The sequence below is a fragment of the Pituophis catenifer genome, unplaced genomic scaffold (genome assembly GCF_029215685.1).
Source record: "Pituophis catenifer annectens isolate HBS135680 unplaced genomic scaffold, rPitCat1.0.hap2 SCAF_17, whole genome shotgun sequence".
Lineage (NCBI taxonomy): Eukaryota > Metazoa > Chordata > Lepidosauria > Squamata > Colubridae > Pituophis > Pituophis catenifer.
Window position 1 is genome coordinate 13647696 of NW_027256897.1, and position 20124 is coordinate 13667819.

Here is a 20124-nt window from a genome sequence, read left to right on the forward strand (position 1 = left end):
AACAATGGTGAGAACTTAACAGTTTTGGCTTCTGCATTGCAGGACGGAAGCTGAAGAGCGGGAGATGCCAGGGACCCTACCCCGAAATGGCTGAGGAAGCACATCTGCATATCGACTCCAGGGCAATTTGAAAAGACGGTCCAGGGTCTCCCACCCCCCATCTCTTTCTCTGGCTATGTCAAGGCCAGCTGATGGATCCCGGGACATGGACAGACCCCCTTTGGGGGAACCACGGAAGCCTTGAAGGTGCCCTCAGGAAAGGCCTGTTCCTCCAATAGCGATGCTGTTGGGAGCCGCTTCACTTGCCACCCGTCACAACGAAGGCCTGGGGGGCTCCTCTCCCCCTTTCATTTCCCAAGAATCTGGTGGGATTCGGAGGGTCCTGAGACCGTCCAGGGGCTGCTCCCTTTCAGGAAAGGAACGAAGGCCAACAAGAACTGAACAGAAACAGAGCTGCTTCGGAAGAAAAATTGGGTGCCCTGCCAAACTGAGGCCAGATTCCTATTTCCAGCTCCATGAGGCCTCAAACGTCCTTGGGAATAAAGATGGGGAAGAGGGATGCCTTCCCATTTAATTGTGGTTTAACAGCCAGAGGGTCTCAAGTGAAGCAGCCAGGCAGGACAGGGAGCCAGGCAGAGGCCCAAGGCAGAGGTGGACCAGGAATGACCACCACCTGGCAGATCCCGTACTGGCACCCTCAGGATCCTTGAACCGTAAGACAACAACTGATGCCACCCATATTTCCACCTCACCCTTCACAAGCACAACTAGTAGACACACCTCATCTTTGCCGGACAAAGAGCTTTACATAGGTCCCCTATGGGGAGGCCCTGGTCCACTCTGGCTTCTAGCACTACCAAGGTTAGAGAGAAGCAATGACGGCCTTCCTCCAAAGTCCAGGCAGCCGCCCTGCTCCCAGTGGTCCATTCCAGGAAAGGGATGGTTTGCTGATGGCAGAAGTTCCTCCAAGGAGACAATGGGAGGCCACTCTCGCCGCTCTCTAAACACAGATGGGGTTGCCTTTTGAGGGCAGGTCCTCCTCCTCCAACTGTCCATAACAGAGGGGTCTTTGGGGGAAGAGGTCAAACAGGCCAGCATTTGGTCTTGTTTACTTTCTGGCAGCAGTTCTGCAGGCCGAAGCTTGGCAAGGAGCTGCCAGATGTTTGCCTGATGATGAGGGTGTGTCTCCCTCTCTGGGCAACCTCTAGCAGGGAGAAGCATAGGCACCTGCCTCACAGTCCTCTCCATACTTAGTGGAGGAAAGCTCGGAGGTCTCAGGAGAGGTTTTTCCCCTCCATCTTCCCCCCCTCAATTGTAAATCTTGTTCTCCAACAAGACTAAGGACAGAGGAAGGGACCATTTCCAGAAACAACCAACCGCCAGAGAATTTCTGGTTTCACTTTAGCTGCTTCCTGAATTTTGGGTTGGCACAATATCACGATTCATCAATGAACCGAAAGGGGCCGGATTAGGATGAATGAGCAGTAAACCCGGGCAAAGACTGTCGGTTGTGGGAGTGTGGCTGCTCAGGCACTCCCTGGCCTGGTTAAGCCCCTCATGGGGAGGCAGCAGCTCCCCTGCCAGGGCTCCCAATTGGGGGCAGCCTTTGGAGGACTCTCGGACTGGGAGGACAATGCAAAGACTAAGCCAGGGGGGCATTGAGACAAAGGAGGCAATCGGGGCAGGAAGAGCCACCCCCAGCTGTTGCACCTCCTCGGCAAAGTCTGGCCACTCACCCTTTCTCAGCCCAGCCTACCTTGCCAGGTTGTTGTTGGGAAATATAGGAGGAGGCATATCTATGCTGTCTTGAGCTCCTGAAGAAAGATGGGAGGCACTGACGTGTCAAACAAAATGGGTGGGCTGCGATACGAGCATCCAGGGATCAAATCTGATTCTGGGTTTTATTATTTATTATTTATTAGTTAATTTGGTTTAAAATTGGATTTTGTTGTACATGTTTTTAACTTGTGTTCGCCGCCCTGAATCCTTCTGGAGAAGGGCGGCATATAAATACATGAAATAAATAAATAAATAAATTTTGTTTTATCTCCTGGATGAGGAATCCAGGAAGATCTGGCAGAACGGGCTTCCTGAGGGTCCCACCACTGACAAAATTTCATCTCCAGGGACCCCTGGATTTGGACCTACTCAATTATGACCATTTTAATCCTAGACTGCTATATTTTTGAAGAGCTCTTCCAAAAGGCATAGTGGGACAAATCACGAGGAAGGCTGCAGCCTCACATTATTATTTGTTTGTTTGTTTGTTTGTTTGTTTGTTTGTTTGTTTATTTATTTATTTATTTATTTATTTATTTATTTATTTATTTATTTATTTATTTATTTAAATTTGTATACCGCCCTTCTCCTAGGGGACTCAGGGCAGTGAACAGCCAGAACTAAAACACATGCCAATACAAAATTTAAAATTATTAAAAGAATTACATAACTGGCTCAATTTAAAACAATTCGAATTAAAACCCATTGACAGATTAAAAGCTAAACAACTAAAAAGCTAAAAAAAGGGGGGGGGGGTGTTTCACGCCAGTCCTGCTTGATGGAAAAGAAAAGTTTTCAGGGCATGGCGAAAGACCTGGAGATCCGATATCCTTCTTATCTCTGGGGGCAAATCGTTCCAGAGGGCGGGAGCTGCCACAGAGAAGGCCCTCCCCCTGGGGGTCGCCAGCCGACATTGCCTGGCTGACGGCACCCTGAGGAGTCCCTCTCTGTGGGAGCTTACTGGACGGTGGGAGGCTATCGGCGGCAGAAGGCGGTCCCGCAAGTACCCAGGTCCTATGCCATGGAGCGCTTTAAAGGTGGTAGCCAACACCTTGAAGCGCACCCGGAAGACCACTGGAAGCCAATGCAGCTTACGCAGGAGAGGTGTCACATGGGAGCGACCCCTCGCTCCCATAATCCCCCGCGCGGCCACATTCTGCACCAGTTGGAGCCTCCGGGTGCTCCTCAAGGGGAGCCCCATGTAGGGAGCATTGATTGTTTATAAGTGTATCATTTGATTTTTGCATTTCATCTTATTATATTATATTATATTATATTATATTATATTATATTATATTATATTATATTATATTATATTATATTATATTATATTATATTATATTATATTATATTATATTATATTATATTATATTATATTATATTATATTATTATATTATATTATATTATATTATATTAATACTATAGCCATTCAAATTTTCTGGACATACAGCATCAAAGAAGTTGTAGAAATGAATAGTCAATCAAATAAAATTCGTTTCAGCGTTCAGTGAGAACTCTCGGCTGCCAACTTTCTGGCATAATAAAGTGGGCAGCGCATTGCAGGACTCCTGGAAAGGTGAGGATTTTGTTTGCCTTGTCCAAAAAAAACCCCAAACACTCACAAAAAAACAGCAGAAAACAAAAGCTCTGAAGCCAAGGGAGGGTTTGGGAACGGAATGATCTTAAAATCATTAAGACTGGAATTAGTGCCCTCGTGCTTAATGATTTCTAAGGCAACACAAACCTTTTGTCTATCTGCACAAAAGATTAAAGCACTTTCTATCAAAGTCTAATCATTTGCACGAGAAAAAAAAACAATCCAGTGGTTATCTGGATTTCTGCAGCCAAGTTCAATTATGCCTTCAGAGGTCCAAATGTGTTTTATATGGCTAAAACAGAGGGGGGTGGAGAAGTTGCTTAAAATGAATGTTAGTGAGTTGAAAATGATCCATTCCTTGAACAAACACACCAACACATGAGGCTCACAAAAACATGTTCCGGCTACCAAAGAGATGATGGGAAAGGTGGGATAAGGCCTGGACTAAAGTACACCTGGAATTCCCGGGCATCTCTACAGGCAGGTGCAGAGAAAACAGAGGCTCAGATGGGGAGACAAGCTTCCAGCGCCCAGTCTCAGCCATGGATCAAAGCTGTCTCTCCAGAGTCTGCTGGACTATGATACCCATCGTCCCAGGCTGGCTGGGGTTGGTGGCAATTGTGGCCTGTCGGCTGGCAACCCCTCCAGCAGCCAAATCAGAGGAAGAGGAGGCGTGGGGGTCAGGGTCAGTATCAGGGCAAGCTGAGAGCTCGGAGGGGGAAGAGGGAATGGAGCTGTCAGAGATGGAGACAGAGGTGGAGCCTGGCACATCCTTCAGCCCTCAGATGGAGAGTCAACAGCTCCCAGATCCGGAGGTGGCTGATGAGGAAGAAGAGGAACAACTAGGTCCAGTGCCTGATGCACAGATGCACAGAAGGCAGAGGAGAGGAGAGCAGCAGAAATCCATGGGCCGGTCTTTGGGATGGAAGAGCCACCGCTGCCAGCAGAGCCCCACCCTAACTCTGGGGATAAAAGGCAGGGGGCGGAGGTGAATAGGTGTGGCACACAACTATTCAACTTCCGGACAGACAGACTTGTTAGCCTGTGAGAGAAACTTTTTGCCGGGGCCGCCAGCATTCCTAATAAAGGAATCTTTTGAGTTCACATCAGAGGCTTTGTCGTATTTGGGTGAGAACAGCGACTGTACTGGGGCTGTACAGTGAAGCAGGACAGAGGGAGGTGGTTGCTCTTTGTGCTCTGTGCTCTGTCACTCAGGCTGCTTCTGGCCCAGAGCTGAATGTTCTTCTGAAATAGAGCCAAACCCTTGTCTAAAAGGAGCCCAACTGATACCAGCTGACACACCCACACAAAGCACCTGGGCAAAAGCAAAGGAAATATTGGCAGAGGGCAGTTAACTGGCAGATGTCTTCCACTGGATGGCGGCATTTAATGGTGGGGGGGGGCGGAGAGAGCACACACAGGAGACCCCAGCAATCCCTCTTCTCTGGGCTCTGTACAAATAAGGATGGGGCCTTCTGAAGGGGCCATGCCTGAGGCAGGGCAGGGATCGCCAATGGGGACTTTTATGCTTGTGTTGGTTCAATGGCCAGTGGAGCTTTTTCTCTCAGTGCTGAAAGAGCCTCGAGATGAAACGTTACTGAGAGACGCCATGCAAAGCTCCAGGCTCTATGCTGCTCAGTCACACTGTGGTGCTACTGACACCTACATTGTGCGTCTTCTCAACAATCAGTGCAAGAGAGTCCTGGCCTGAGATGAGGCTGGAGGAAGCCGAGCCTTTTCTTCTCTCCGATCCCCTCAGCCGCAGCTCATTTCCACATTCAAATTCTCACTGGAGCAAGGAGAGATTGCCGGGGCTTCCAAGGAGGCCTCGACACACAGCCGATCACGGGGCAGAAATGGCCATTTTCAGAGTACTGCGGAGTCCTTGGCCAGCCTACTCCCACGTGTGCAAGAATCCCAACCTCCACATAAGAGACCTCCAACCCTTCCACGTGATCCGGGGCTCTGGATTTCCATCTGCCATTTCAGGCGTCTCTCTGTGACTCCGTCAGGAAGCAACAGGATACGAGGCCAGGCAAGGCAACCATTAAGGTTCACAAACTATATACCCTGGATCTGGTCGCTGGAGGTTCCACAGGAAACGTGGAGGCCACAACTATGAGGTTCTGCAGCACACTTTTACCTCCAAAGCAAGAACACTTACTGGCTCAACGATCGCCGGCTCCCCCTTCTGCCCCTTTTCACCTCGAGGTCCACTGATCTGCACCAGAGGAAGAGAAAGCAAGTCATACATGTGGGATAAAAAATGCAAGCAGGGACATAAAACCCAGAAATAAACGCAAAGCACCAGTATTTTTTACCTTTGCAGGCTGACTGATTTTTGATGCTTGGTGAATGCACGATTCATCTTGGGACAGTTTCTTTAACGAGAAGCTCACCTCACCAGCCTGAATCCATCCCCCCCAAACCCTGGCGGCTTGTCTTACTGTGATCCAAAGGCGCTATATAGTCCGTGTTAATTTTGGTATAAAGGCAAATTGCAGCTGCAAACCCAAACTTGGAATTTGCTCTGCATTTTCATAGAAAGCTTTTAAATAATGCCACACCACAATTCCAAGTATTGGGACTTCATCTTCCATTGTCTGTTGGGGTCTATCCAGTTATATGCGCAAATATAGACCTCCCCAGTCAAACATTATGTTTCAATGAGATTAGAATAAGAGAGTTGGAAGGGACCTTGGAGGTCTTCTAGTCCAACCCCCTGCTTAGGCAGGAAACCCTACACCACTTCAGGCAAATGGTTATCCAACCTCTTCTTAAAAACTTCCAGTGTTGGAACATTTACAACTTCTGGAGGCAAGCTGTTCCACTGGTTAATTGCTCTGTCAGGAAATTTCTCCTTAGTTCTAAGTTGCTTCTCTCCTTGATGAGTTTCCACCCATTGCTTCTTGTCCTGCCTTCAGGTGCTTTGGAGAATAGCTTGACTCCCTCTTCTTTGGGGCAGCCCCTGAGATAGTGGAAGACTGCTATCATGTCTCCCCTAGTCCTGCTTTTCATCAGACTAGACATACCCAATTCCCACAACCATTCTTTATATGTTTTAGCCTCCAGTCCCCTAACCATCTTTGCTGCTCTTCTCTGCCCTCTTTCTAGAGTCTCAACCAGTGAACAAGATTCACTGGTTGCTTCTTTGGAATCTGTAACAATTGCAAGAGATGGCAAGAATGCATTAAAATTGGCAGAAAGACATTGTGGTTAGCCTCCCATCCTGGAGAGGTTGTGTCAGTTTCACTTGGGGGTTCATTGGAACCTTCCATTTAACCTGAAACACCTACATTTCTGCAGGCCAGAATTCTCAGCATGAGATCCCATCAGCTCTGGCCCAGCCATGATGTGGGCCGCATGCGCCCAGGACCTGAGTCTAATTCTCACACACAGACAGAGTCCTTCCTCACCCCTTCGTAAATGGTATCCTGGTTAGCAGGCATTCCAGGTCCAATGTCAGGGGAGTCGGTCCTGTCGAAATAGCCGTCATAATATCCTTCTCCATAATCAGTAACGGAGAAATCTTTGTCGGGATCTTCTCCACCTTCACTTACTCTTCCTGTGCTCTGAGATAATAATAATAATAATAATAATAATAATAATAATAATAATAATAATAATAATATCACAGTTGTCAAAAACCAAAGCGTACAATTTATTGATATCGCTCTACCAGGAGACGCCAGAGTCGAAGAAAAAGAACTGGAAAAAATCACGAAATATCGCAACCTGGCCATCAAAACTATGTGATTATGGGTGAAACATGTAACAGTGATACCCATTGCCATCGGGGCACTTGGTACCGTGTCCAAGTATTTTATAAAACACATCAAGAAATTGCAGCTTCCTGTAATAACACCAGCAGAACTGCAAAAAACTGCGCTACTCGGAACATCATATATTTTAAGAAGATACTTGGTTGATACCTAGGACGCTGGCAGCAACCCGCATCAACCATTAGCACCAGTCAGTCATATTTGTGACACACTTTTAAATATTCAGTCGACTGAGTTTCATGTTTAATGAATAAAGTAAATAATAATAATAATAATCATGAGTTTCATGTTTAATGAATAAAAGGATAATAATAACAGAGAAGATAACAAAATACAAAGACCTACAAATAGAAATAGACTGACTATGGCAAAGGCAAGCCAAGGTAGTACCAATAGTAATAGATGCCTTGGGTGCAATCCCAAAACAACTGAAGCACCACTTGAACACAATCGACATTGACAAATTCGCCATCAGTCAATTGCAGAAGGCAGCTTGACGTGGAAGAGCTTCCATCCTGTGTCAATATCTGTAACACCATCAAACATCCAGATTTGTCTATCCCAGATCCTTGGTAAGGATTCGAGAGGTAGACAAAAATGCCAAACCCAGTCTGAACATCTGGCTGACTGTGCGATGATGATGATGATGATGATGATGATGATGATGATGATGATTTAAGAAGATACTTGGTTGATACCTAGGATGCTGGCAGCAACCCATATCAACCATTAACACCAGTCAATCGTATTTGTGATGCATTTTTGAATGTTCAGTTGACTGAGTTTCATGTTTAATGAATAAAAGAGATAAATAATAATAATAATAATAATAATAATAATAATAATAATAATAATAATAATAGAGCCTGGTGGCGCAGTGGACTAAGTGCTTTAAAGTAGTACTTAGCTGCCAGCTGCCTGCAATTACTGCAAGTTCAAATCTCACCAGGCTCAAGCTTGACTCAGCCTTCCATCTTTCCGAGGTAGGTAAAATGAGGACCCGGATTGTGGGGGCAATAAGCTGACTTTGTATAAAAAAAAGAACACCGCTTGTGGGGGGGGGGGGGGCGAAAGCCCTACTAAGCAGGTATATACAAAAGTATGGAGGCTATTGCTTAATGCATTGTAAGCCGACCTGAGTCTCTGGAGAAGGGCAGCATATAAATCGAACTAATAAAATAATTAATAATTAATAATTAATAATTAATAACAATAACAATAACAATAACAATAACAATAATAGGTTGATACCAGGTCAGTTGACTGAGTTTCATGTTTAATGAATAAAAGAGATTACTACTACTACTACTACTAATAATAATAATAATAATGATGATGATGATGATGATGATGATGATGATGTGATAAATGGGCTACAGGACTCAGGACTGATGGCTGAGCAATCAGGGCAGCAGCTGCAGAACTACTGGAAATAAAGGTGTTTACCCATCACAAATATACAGTAATTGAAAACAAAGAAATGATCTTCTATTACAGATCAAGTCCAACAAGAAGAGGATATTTGAAACAAATGCACCAGTTCTGGAAAGAACAACATCCAGAATCAGAAATAACAGGACAGAGGCTAGCAAATCAACATCGATGTATAATACGGAATAAAGTATTCACAGAAGCAGAATTGGAAGAACTGCAAAGGTTCCCCCAGGGCAAAGAGATCAAAGCCTTGCCAGAAGTAGCTCAGAATGTCGAGGCAAACCAGGTGGAGCTGGTAGTAGAGGAATCCAGCAGAGAGACACCGTTGTCTTCATTTGGAAACTAGGCACCCACTCCTCTGCCTCAGGAAGAACAAAGCCCTCGAACTAAAGAAGTAAAAGAATTGAAACAAAGAATAACTGAGCATCTAGAACAGCACACAAACATCAGAATAAGGCTGCCTGCATTGAAGCTTGCTCCAAAGAAACAACTAGCACAAGATTAAAAGTGCAACTACTGCAATATCAAGTATAAGCACCGACTCACTGCACGAAACAAAGCAACACAGCTGCAGGTATAACTGAAATACCGGGGTGTAAAATCAACAGAGATGAGGGGGGGGGGAACCCCAATGGTGCATCACATAAATGGAAGATTAGAGTGGAAAATAAGATCAACAAGTTGGGATCAGATGCAAGCAAGCTAGAACACATGAAAGAAAAGAGGCTGAAGAACAAGAAGACCAAAGAAGACCTAATCAAGAAATGCCACTTAGAAACAAGGAATGTAATTAATTCAATTTAATTTAATTAATTCAATTTATATGCCGCCCCTCTCCGAAGACTCAAGGAAGCACTGAATCAGAATCAGAACAGAGCTGGAAGGGATCTTGGAGGTCTTCTAGTCCAGCCCCCTGCTCAAGCAGGAGAACCTATACCAGTGATGGCTAACCTTTTTCTCTTCGTGTGAAAAGCATGTGCGCAACAGCCCACGCGTGTGCTGGCACCCATAATGCAATGTGTGCCCCCCCATGCATGCACACACAACCCCCCTGCAACCGCCCCCCCACCCAGCACATGCACACAAGGGTGGGATTCAAAAATTTTAGCAACCTGCACGATGGCACAGGAAGTGTTTTCATACTCCCCAGACTCCAGAGGCTTTCTTTGAGCCTCCAGGTGGGCAAAAACGGCCTCCCCCAGGCTCTGGAGGCCCTCCGGAGGCCGGAAACAGGCCCGTTTCCGGACTTCAGGTACTTCCGGTAAGCCCATTTTTCGCCCTCCCCAGGCTCCAGAGGCTTTTCCTGAGGCTCTGTGTGGGCGAAAATGGCCTCTCCCAGGCTCTGGAGGCCCTCTGGAGACCAGAAACGGGCACATTTCCAACTTCCGGAACATGCGTGCCGCACACACACACCCCATGTTCCTCCCCGCCCCCACACATGCATGTGACCCCCCCGTGCATGCGCATCTCCCGCATGCGCCCTGCCCCCTGCGCATCCCAAAAATCAGCTGGCCGCCAATAGGCACACGCATGCGCAGTGCAGCTGGGCTGGGCGATGGCTCACGTGCCTGCAGAGAGGGCTCTGGTGCCAGCTGTGGCATGCGTGCCATAGGTTTGCCATCATGGATCTATACCATCTCAGACAAGTGACTGTCTGGTCCCTTCTTAAAAACCTCCATTGATGGAGCGCCCACGATTTCTGGAGGCCAGCTGTTCCACTGGTTAACTGTCTTCACTGTTAGGAAGTTTCTCCTCAGTTCCAGGCTGCTTCTCTTCTTGATTAGTTTCCACCCATTGTTTCTTGTGCATTGGAAAATAAGTTGATCTCCTCTTCCTTGTAGCAGCCCCTCAGATACTGGAATACTGCTATCATGTCACACACACACACACACACACACCCCAGTCCTTCTTTTCTTTACACTGGCCAAACCAACCCAAATCCTGCAACCGTTCTTCATATGGTTTAGTCTCCAGGCCTTTGAACATCTTAGTTGCTCTTTTCTGAACTTTTTCCATAGTCTCAGCATCCTTTTTGTAATGTGGTGACCAAAACCGGATGCCGTATTCCAGGTGTGGCCTTTACCCAGGCTTTATAAAGCAATACTAATATTTCACGTGATTTTGATTCTATGCCTCTGCTTATACAACCAAGGGTTGTATTAGCTTTTTTGGCTGCTGCCTCACACTGGAAATGAATAAAGCAGCAAATAACAGCTATAGCCAAGAGGATTAGCAGATACAAAGCTCAAATTGCAAATTATAGGCAGAACCTCCAATTTCAATCCAATGAGAAACGTTTCTACCAATCCATCAATGGAGAAACTGCAGTGAATCAGTCGGTACCTGACAAGGAAGTAGCAGTGCAGTTCTGGGTGCAGATATGGGATGACTCAAAGAAATACCATAAGGAGACAGTTTGGTTAAAAGAGATGGATAAGAATAAAAAAAGAAGCTGAAATGAAAGAACTAGTAATAACAGCAGAAATGGTAGAGAAAAGAGCAAGGAAAATCAAGAACTGGTCAGCACTGGTGAAGATGAAGTGCATGGTTTTTGGTTGAAACACCTAACTGGTCTATACCAAATCATTGCCCAGCAGTTTAACAACATACTAAAAGGAGGTGAAATTGAAGAGTGGCTTCAATTTCTGGCAAAACCTACTTGATAATGAAAGATCCAGCAAAAGGGCAGCACCAGGCAACTACGGGCCAATTACCTGCTTACCCACAACTTTCAAATTGCTAACTGGTGTGGCAGCTGCTGCAGTCCAACAGCATCTAGTTGAAAACAATCTCTTTCCACCCGAGCAGAAAGGAAACTGCCCCAATAGTAGAGCAACAAAAGTTCAACTCCTAACTGACAAAATGATTTTGAAAAACTGCAAGAGAAGGAAAATCAACCTGAATGTAGCATGGATTGGCTTCAAAAAGGCATTTGACTCTCTGCCACATGATAATCAAATGCCTAGAAAAAAGCAGGAGTCAGTAGAAACATCAGAATTTCTGTGCAAAGATCGATGGCCCAATGGAAGACATAGCTGCAGGTCAATGGTGAGAAACTGAGAGAGGTTAATATCAAGAGAGGAATATTTCAAGGAGATTCACTATCACCACTACTATTTGTCACTGCACTGTCTCCTCTGTCCACAATACTGAATAACTCAGGCCGTGGCTATTAAACATCAAAAACATCTGCCAACTGCCCCACCTCCTTTACATGGACGATCTGAAACCGTATGGAAAAACTCCATCTTGAAATAGAATAGCTCCTCAACACTGTCCGTATATATAGCCAAGATATTGCAATGGAGTTTGGATTGGACAAATGTGCCACACTCCCTAACAAACAAGGAAAAATAGTGAAAACCGAAAGAACCAAGATGCCCCACGAAAATAACATTACGAGTGTGGATGAAGATGATTACTGCAAATACCTGGGTTATCCTTCAAGCTGACAACATCAAGCACACTGAAGTCAAGAAAATGTTTAAAAGTGAGCGAACAAGGTCTTAAAAGTCTAAACTCAATGGAGGAAACACTCTCAAGGCAATCCACACCCAGGAAATTCCAGTCATTAGATACCCAGCAGGAATAGTGGACTGGACTCAAGCAGAATTAAAAGCAATGGATAGGAAGACCAGAAAAATAAGGACAATGAATCATGCCCTTCATCCTCGCAGCAACATTGACCGACTCTACCTACCAAGGCATATAGGTGGGCGTGGGATGTTGCAAGTACATCAGATGGTTGAAGAAGAAAAAAGGGCTTTGGAAGAATATCTAAAGGACAATGAAGAAGATGCACTGAAGTTAGTATGCCAGGAAGGCTTACTGACTGCTGGAGAGACCAAACTGGCCTACGAGAAAGACCAAATGAACTACACAATGGAGACATGGGAAGACAAAGCACTACATGGTCAGTACATTAAAAAAATAACAGAGAAAGTGGATAATAACAAGACCTGGCAATGGCTAAGAGCAGGAAAGTTGAAAGAGTTGAAAGTTAAGGACAAATGTATACAAGCCAGAATTGAGAAGACAGCAACAGATAGTAAGTGCCACCTATGCAAAGAAGCTGAAGTAACAGTGGACCACCTGTAAGCTGTTGCAAGAAAATCACACACAATTGGCATTGACAAATTCGCCATCAGTCAATTTCAGAAGGCGGCTTTACTGGGAACAGCTTCCATCCTGCGACAATATCTGTAACACCATCAAATCTCCACCTCTGCCTATCCCAGGTCCTTGGTAAGGACTCGATAGGTAGACAAAAATGCCAAACCCAGTCTGAACATCTGGCTGACTGTGCGATGATCAATAATAACAACAACAACAGTAGTAGTAGTAGTAGTAGTAATACAAGATAAAACTCTGCCAATGACTTACAACTGGAATGTTTAAAACAATGAAGATTTGATTGTGGCTGCACAATTCAAACTCATTTATTTTCTTTCTTAAATTTATTGGCCGCCCATTTTAGCACAGGGTAATTAATGCGATCAAAGTCAGAACGAAAAAAAACCATCAAATGATTCAAAGAATCCCAGCCAAGCTCAAAATCCACCCATTTGCTTATGATGTTCCACTGCATTTTGCCTGTTTTCCTTTGAGTCAATCTAGACTGCTGGGGACCCCATGGGCAAACCTTACGTGGCGTCAAAAAGGGTTTGTCGCTGCCCTTTTCCTAGGACTGAGTCGGGCTGGCCGTGGCCAATCCACCTCTGTGCCCGGAGGGAGGTCTCGTTTCACCTGCTAGACCAGGGGGGTCAAACTCAAGGCCCCCGGGCTGAATCCAGCCCAGGGGGTGTTTAAATCTGGCTCACGGGGCTGCCCTGGAAAGAGCAAAGGACCAGCCTGCGGTGCCTCTGCCAGCGAAAACGGAGCTCAGGAGGGCTCCCTTTTCAGCCACGATGGCCTCCTGCAGCCCTCTGCCAGCAAAAACGGAGCTGGGTCCCCCCCGAACTCCATTTTAGCTGGCAGAGGGCTATCAAAACAAACTGAAAACACAACAAAAGGAGAAATGTTTTCCCTTTTGCATTTGAGCATGCAAGAAGGGACAGGAAAGGAGGAAGGGAAAGAAGGAAGACAAAGAAAAAGATGGGAAGATGGGAAGAGAGTAAGGAAGGAAAAAGAAGGAAAGAGGGGAAGGAAAAAAAAGGAGAAGAAAGAGGGAAAGAAGGAAGGAAGGAAGGAAGGAAGGAAGGAAGGAAGGAAGGAAGGAAGGAAGGAAGGAAGAAGGAAGGAAAGAGAGGAAGGAAGGAAGGAAGGAAGGAAGGAAGGAAGGAAGGAAGGAAGGAAGGAAGGAAGGTTATAATGAGAAGGAAGAAAGGTCTGAGGGAAGTCCTGCCTTAGCACTTGGCCACCACAGGTGCCCCCGACACGAGTGATGTCAAGCTGGCCACACCCATCCTGGCCACGCCCACTACCACCACCCCGAGGTCAAACACAACCCCGATGCCACCCTCAATGAAATTGAGTTTGACACCCGTGTGCTAGACCCAAGTGGCTGTTTGCTCAAAGCCCTCAGTCTGGCTTTATAACCCAAATGCCTCCTGTAGAAGAAGCGAAGCCACTTACCTCCGTTTCATTGTAGGTGAGGACTGTGCTGGTGGGCACTTCTGCCTCAGTGCCACCTTCTGGGAGCTTATCGAGATTGTCGAGATTGTCGAGATTGTCGAGGTCTTCATAGTTGAGATCTTCGTAGGGGAGGGGCGTGTAGTACTCATCCGTTATGGTCCCGTACTCGTATTCATCTGTCAGCAGTTCATCCTCTCTCTTGGGAATCTCCTCCTCGGTCTTCTCCACCACCGGTGGCGGGGTGGGCAGAGGGGTGGGGCTCTGTTTGAAAGAAGAGAGGAGAGGCAGGTGGGCTGTCATAAACTCTGCCCAGGACAGCCTAGAGGCGCAGACTGTGCCATCCACACAGCATTCTCTGCTGCACAAACAGAACACTCACATAAAGACACACATGGCTGGCGCTGCCCTGTTTTCTTCAAAAAGCCCCCCCCAGAGTGACTCAATGGAGTAGAGCAGTCCAGGAAGGAGGAACCTTCAGATGTAACTTCATAATGGCTTTCCCAGTTGCAATGGATGGCTGTGAAAGTTGGATCATAAGGAAGGCTGAGCACCAAATAATCAAGGCCTTTGAACTCTGGTGCTGGAGAAGACTCCTGCGAGTCCCTTGGACTGCAAGGTGATCCAACCAGTCAGTCCTAGAGGAGATCAACCCTGACTGCTTTTTAGAAGGCCAGATCCTGAAGATAAAACTCAAAGAGGACAACAGAGGTGGCTGGATGGAGTCACTGAAGCAGTAGGCGTGAACTTAAATGGACTTCGGAGTACAGGATGGCCTGGAGGAACGTTGTCCATGGGGTTGCGATGGGTCGGACACGACTTCGTAACTAACAACAACAACCTCATAATAAAAATAGGACTAGCATTCTTGACTTGGTTTCCTACTCTGGTCTACCTTGAAGCAACGACATCAATCTTGCAAGTCTCCATGTGCTTCTTCCTTCCCTCCTAAGGGAGGACCAGTCTGGAATGGTTTTCGAATTATGGTTCAGCCCTGGACTCAGACTACTGTCTTGGCCAGAGCTCTTTCTCCTGTTTCTCAAAGTTATTCCTTCTGCTCATTACATACAGCGACATTACAGACCTCTGGGAAAATATTAACCTGGTAACTGTGGATCTTCCTCCTTCTTTCTTGGCTTCCTCCTTAACTCAAACCATCCCTCCTAGGAGATGGAAGATTGGACTCGGAAGACAAAGCTTGCCTCTTGACCAGACATCTATCTGTGTTCTGAGGCCAAAGGGAGAGCCATGTTAATCCACAAAAGCCAAAAATTAAGGAGTCTGCAGCACCTTTTCCAATGAACAGGTTTTATTAAAAGCCGTCAGCTTTTGTGAGCTGCAGCTCCCTTCATCCAAAACAATATCAAATATAATTTCTTCTTTTCCAAGGCATCTATGGTATCTTGAGCTACTGTGAAGAAAGACTTTTAAATGAAGTTATTCAACAGCCATCCTCCCTAGGTTTGTAGAATAAAATCCACACAAATCAGGAAAATGGAAGTAAATAGAGATGATCCATTTGCCAATCCAATTGGGGGCTGTTCCTGGACAGATCAGAGCACCTCGCTTGCTCCACGGAAGGAGGACCTGGGCCGGCCTCGCCTTTCCATCAAGCCCTCTGAGGCAAGCAAATTCAGAAAACAGGAGAACTCTGGACTTTGAGAAAGGTCCGGATGCAACAGAATCTAGAAAGCCTGGTGAACCATTTGCAGCTCAACCTATGCCTAGCATAATTAAAGACAGAATTACGTTGAGTCTCTTTCTCGGGCTTCCTTCCTTCTGTGGACTCAGGAATCTTTTCCTGTTTTCTCCTCCATGTTCCTGGAATTTGTTAGAGCAGGGGCTCCCAACCATTTCTATACCCGGCGCCCCTAGAAACGCTCTGATATATTTTCACACCCCTTAAATAAATAAATAAATATATGCATACAGTAGTTACATTTTTGATTACATTATCTTTCCATTGATATATAATTTTATGGTACTACTCCAAAAAAAAGTGGTGTTATTAGCCATCAAACCTCAAAAATACACTTTTCCCAAAAGATTTCCACAATTTTGGCCACTACTGTATATACGTTATAATTCTGAAACTGCTAAACCCAAGTTTTTGCACCCCTGGAATATCGTTTCGCACCCCTAGGGGGCGCAACCTGCGTTAGAGGCTCCACGGCACCTTCCCTTCCACCGGACCCACAGAGACCCACTGGTCCACCTCACTCTGGCAGACAGTCCCACCCTCTCACTGTCCTTTACCTCGGTGGTGTCAATCACTTCCGTGGCTACTTCCTTGGTTTCCACAGGTTGGGCAGTGGTCGGGGTGGCTTTGCCTGTCTCGTCGAGATCCTCATAGTAGGGGTATTCGTAATAGTACGTTTCTCCTTCAACTTCCACGTTCTCGTTCCCATCTGGGTACTGTGAAGCAAGGAAAGTGATTGAAACGGTGACAGGCATCATTACAGGACACCATGAAACTGTGGAATTCACTCACAGGAGGTGGAGAAGAAAAGCCACCGGCTTGGCTGCAGTTAAAGGGGAAAAGGCTACACCCACAAGGGACAGGCCTAGCAAGTGCTTCTGGCCTGAGCCCAACTCCAACGATAAGCATATTTCAGATTAACAGAATTGGAAGGGACCTTGGAGGTCATCTAGTCCACCCCCCACTGCCCAAGCAGGAGACCCTACACCATTTCTGACAGATGGTAGGTTGGGGTCAAGGCTTAGGGTTAGGTAGGGCAGGGTCTGCAACCTTAAATACTCAAAGAGCCATTTGGACCTATTTCCCACAGAAAAGAAAACACCGGGAGCCACAAAACCTGGGTGGGCGTGGCCAACTCAATGTCACTCACTTCCACCAGTCATATGACACACACCCTCCAGCCACGCCTACCCAGCCGGTCATTAGGGCAGAGAACCAATTGTTAAAAAACCCAGGGAACCACAAAATCCTTTTGACATCTCTCTCTCTCTCCCTCCCTCTCTCTCTTCCCCTCTCTCTTCCCCTCTCTCTGTACCTCCCTGTCTCTGCCCTGGCCGCTTCTCCATCCCCCACCGTCGCCCTTACCTTCTGAGGCCAGGCGAGGAGTGACTGGGGGCGGAGGGCAAAGGGCGGGGCCAGCCAGTGGTGGGATCACCTGACAGAGAGCCACAGCAGAGGGCCCAAAGAGCCACATGCGGCTCTGGAGCTGCAGGTTGCTGACCCCTGGTGTAGGGTTAGGGCTGGGGTTTGGGTCGGGGTTGGGGTTAGGATTAGGGTTACAGGCAGGATCACTGTGTAGGCTTTCTAAGGGAGTTCGCAACTGAACTTCTCCACAGAAGTCCCAAGAGATGCTGGATCGGCTTGCATGAGGCTGCTTCCCTGTTACACCCGGACACTGACCATGCTGTCTTATATATATCAAGACGACTAAAAGGACCAAGCAAGCAGTTGCTTCCACTGGGCATTTCATCCACTCACGTATCTGTGAATGTCTCACCACTCCAGGGCTTCTGGGTTTTTTGTTTTGTTTTTTTATAGACGGGTGTAGGTGTATTTTGGAAGGTCAGTGTTGTGGCCCGCCAGCGGCCTGTGTGGATCGTGGCTGATCCCAACAACGAGGAGGCTGGTGTGGTGTTGCACCAGCAGCCTGCGCAGCCGGCGTTCGCATCGGACAGCAAGGAGGCTGAAGAGTATGTGGTGCCAGAGGCAGAGACTCAGCCAGGACCTTCAGAACCTCCAGAGGCTCCTTCAAGTGGAGAGAGCGAAGTGGAGGAGCCTCTCCTCAATGCTCGGGCACGCAGGGCTGCCAAAAGGCAGGAGTGGCTACTCAGGAGGAGGAGGTCTCCTCGAGAGTAAGGCTTGAGGATAATTGGCCATTCCCTTAGCCTATTTAAGTCACATGCTGTTAGTAAGTTTCTTGCTGGAAACAACTTGTAATTATCATCAGAGCATTTTTGGAAAAGTCTTATCGTATCTTGTTTTCTGGGCTGGTTGCCAACCTTTGCCGGACTTTGGTTTATTCTTGCTAGTTAATAAATTTGATAAGGACCATTGGTGTGTGTCAATAACCTCGGGAATCCAGAGCTGGGGCAGAACAGTCAGCTTAGACAACATTTTGCATGGTTGTTGTTTTTTTCAGTTATTGCTGTATTCATGGTTCATAATGTTATGATCATTGGTATTCTTTAAAAAATAGTATTTTTTAAAAATATCTCTTTATGGGACACAATCCATGCCTACTTAAACAGGGTTGCGTTAAACACCACAATAGAAACTCACCCTTTTCTGTCTCCCTTTCTCACACTCTTTCTGTTTGTTAATGTGTGTGTGTGTGTGTTTTTTTTCACCACCAGATATACACTAGGGTGCTCTCTGCATACCTCCGCTGTGTGTCTTCTGGCTCCAGCCTCCCTTCCTAACTCTGCTCTGCCCAACTCAGCCTGTGCCTGTGGGTGACTGGGAGAGACCCCTCTGGCTGCCGCTCCGGCCCCCAGCCCCTTCCCCACTCACGTATTCGTCAGGGTTTGGATCCTGAGAGTGAGGCACGTCCGGCACGGCTGTGTCACAGTCTGGGCTGTAGTGTTCACAGTAATCGTAGGCGGCTTGATGGTCTGAGACGATGAGCAGTTGCTGGATGTCACCCTGCAGGGAAAAGGCAGACCACAATGAAAGGAGCCCCACCTGATCTCAGAGCCCCCGCCCCTTAAAAGAGGAACCCATCCCACCATTTTTCTGAATGTTTTGAATGAGAAGAAACCAGAATTCCCACGCATCTGGAATTTCAGGAAATGCCGAGTGAGCACCCACAAAACGCCTACTATGCTGGGCAATCTCTGCTGCCTGTTCCAATTCTCTGTGTCTCTGAGCCATGGTGGCGCAGTGGTCAGAGTGCGGTACTGCAGGCTACTTCCGCTGACTGCTGGCTGCCTGCAATTTGGCAGTTCAAATCTCACTAGGCTCAAGGTTGACTCAGCCTTCCATCTTCCAAGGTGGGTAAAAGGAGGACCCAAATTGTTGGGGGCAAAAGGCTGACTCTGTAAACCGCTTAGAGAGGGCTGGAAAGCACCGTGAAGCTGTATATAAGTCTAAGTGCTATTGCTATGAAAAACTGGAGCCCTAAATGACCACTGGCATTTCTCTCTACCTTACACACACACGTGCAACCCCCTACCCTTCTTTTCAATTGCCACTTTACTTTAGTAATTTATAATTTTTAAAGAAACAAACAAAAATCAGGACATAGAGACTGATATGATAGTGACTTGCAAAATATGACATATGTTTGAGCTTATACCCACAGGAGACCCAAACCACATTTGTATTAAATGGAATTCCTATGAATTACTAGAAGAAAGAGTAAAGGGTCTAGAAACAACTCTAGCTACTCTGAAACTCAATGAACAAAGCGAGAAATCCCAACCTAAACAAGAAGACTACACCAAAATTAAACACAATACAGAGCAAACAGCTTCTTTTAAAAAAATGACCCCATATATGAACAAAAAGAAGAAACCGATACACTCAAATTGAACACTGCAGGAAACAGCTTCTGAAAAAAATAACCCTATGTATGAACCTAAAAAGGAAAACTGATGGAAACATGTCACTTTTAGAAGAAAATAACAACCAAAAGGATATACAGCCCCTACAGTAGACCCTTAGACCATTCCAGTGAAGCCCCTCTGGAACTGAAGAATCCCTTTCCTAGCCTCCCCCTGGAAGAAAATATACAGACACTTACAAAAGAGCATTCATCTATAGTTTCTAAAAAGGAGACACAACCCAGCATTCCTGCAACAGGAAGAAAAGTATCCCAGACTTCACTAGGGAAAAAAAGGCAAATATTGCTGATAGGAGAGTCAATTCTTAGGGGAACAGAAACTATAGGCAGTCAATCTAGGGAGGTATATAGTCTCCCTGGAGCAAAAATCAAAGATGTAGCTGAGTACCTTACTAAAATAATCAACCCCATGGATTACTA

The 20124-nt window shown here is 46.3% G+C and overlaps 1 protein-coding gene across 1 annotated transcript in view; it reads right to left on the reverse strand.

Moving 5' to 3' along the window:
- Positions 1-20124, reverse strand: part of COL5A1 (collagen type V alpha 1 chain) — a 223103-nt gene that overhangs the window by 123051 nt on the left and 79928 nt on the right. Inside the window, exons 5-9 of the mRNA XM_070955824.1 lie at positions 18654-18785; positions 16421-16579; positions 14168-14428; positions 6794-6949; positions 5542-5598 (exon numbers count right to left, since the gene is read on the reverse strand). Coding sequence (XP_070811925.1) covers positions 5542-5598; positions 6794-6949; positions 14168-14428; positions 16421-16579; positions 18654-18785 — 765 coding nt within the window. The remainder of the gene's footprint in view (positions 1-5541; positions 5599-6793; positions 6950-14167; positions 14429-16420; positions 16580-18653; positions 18786-20124) is intronic.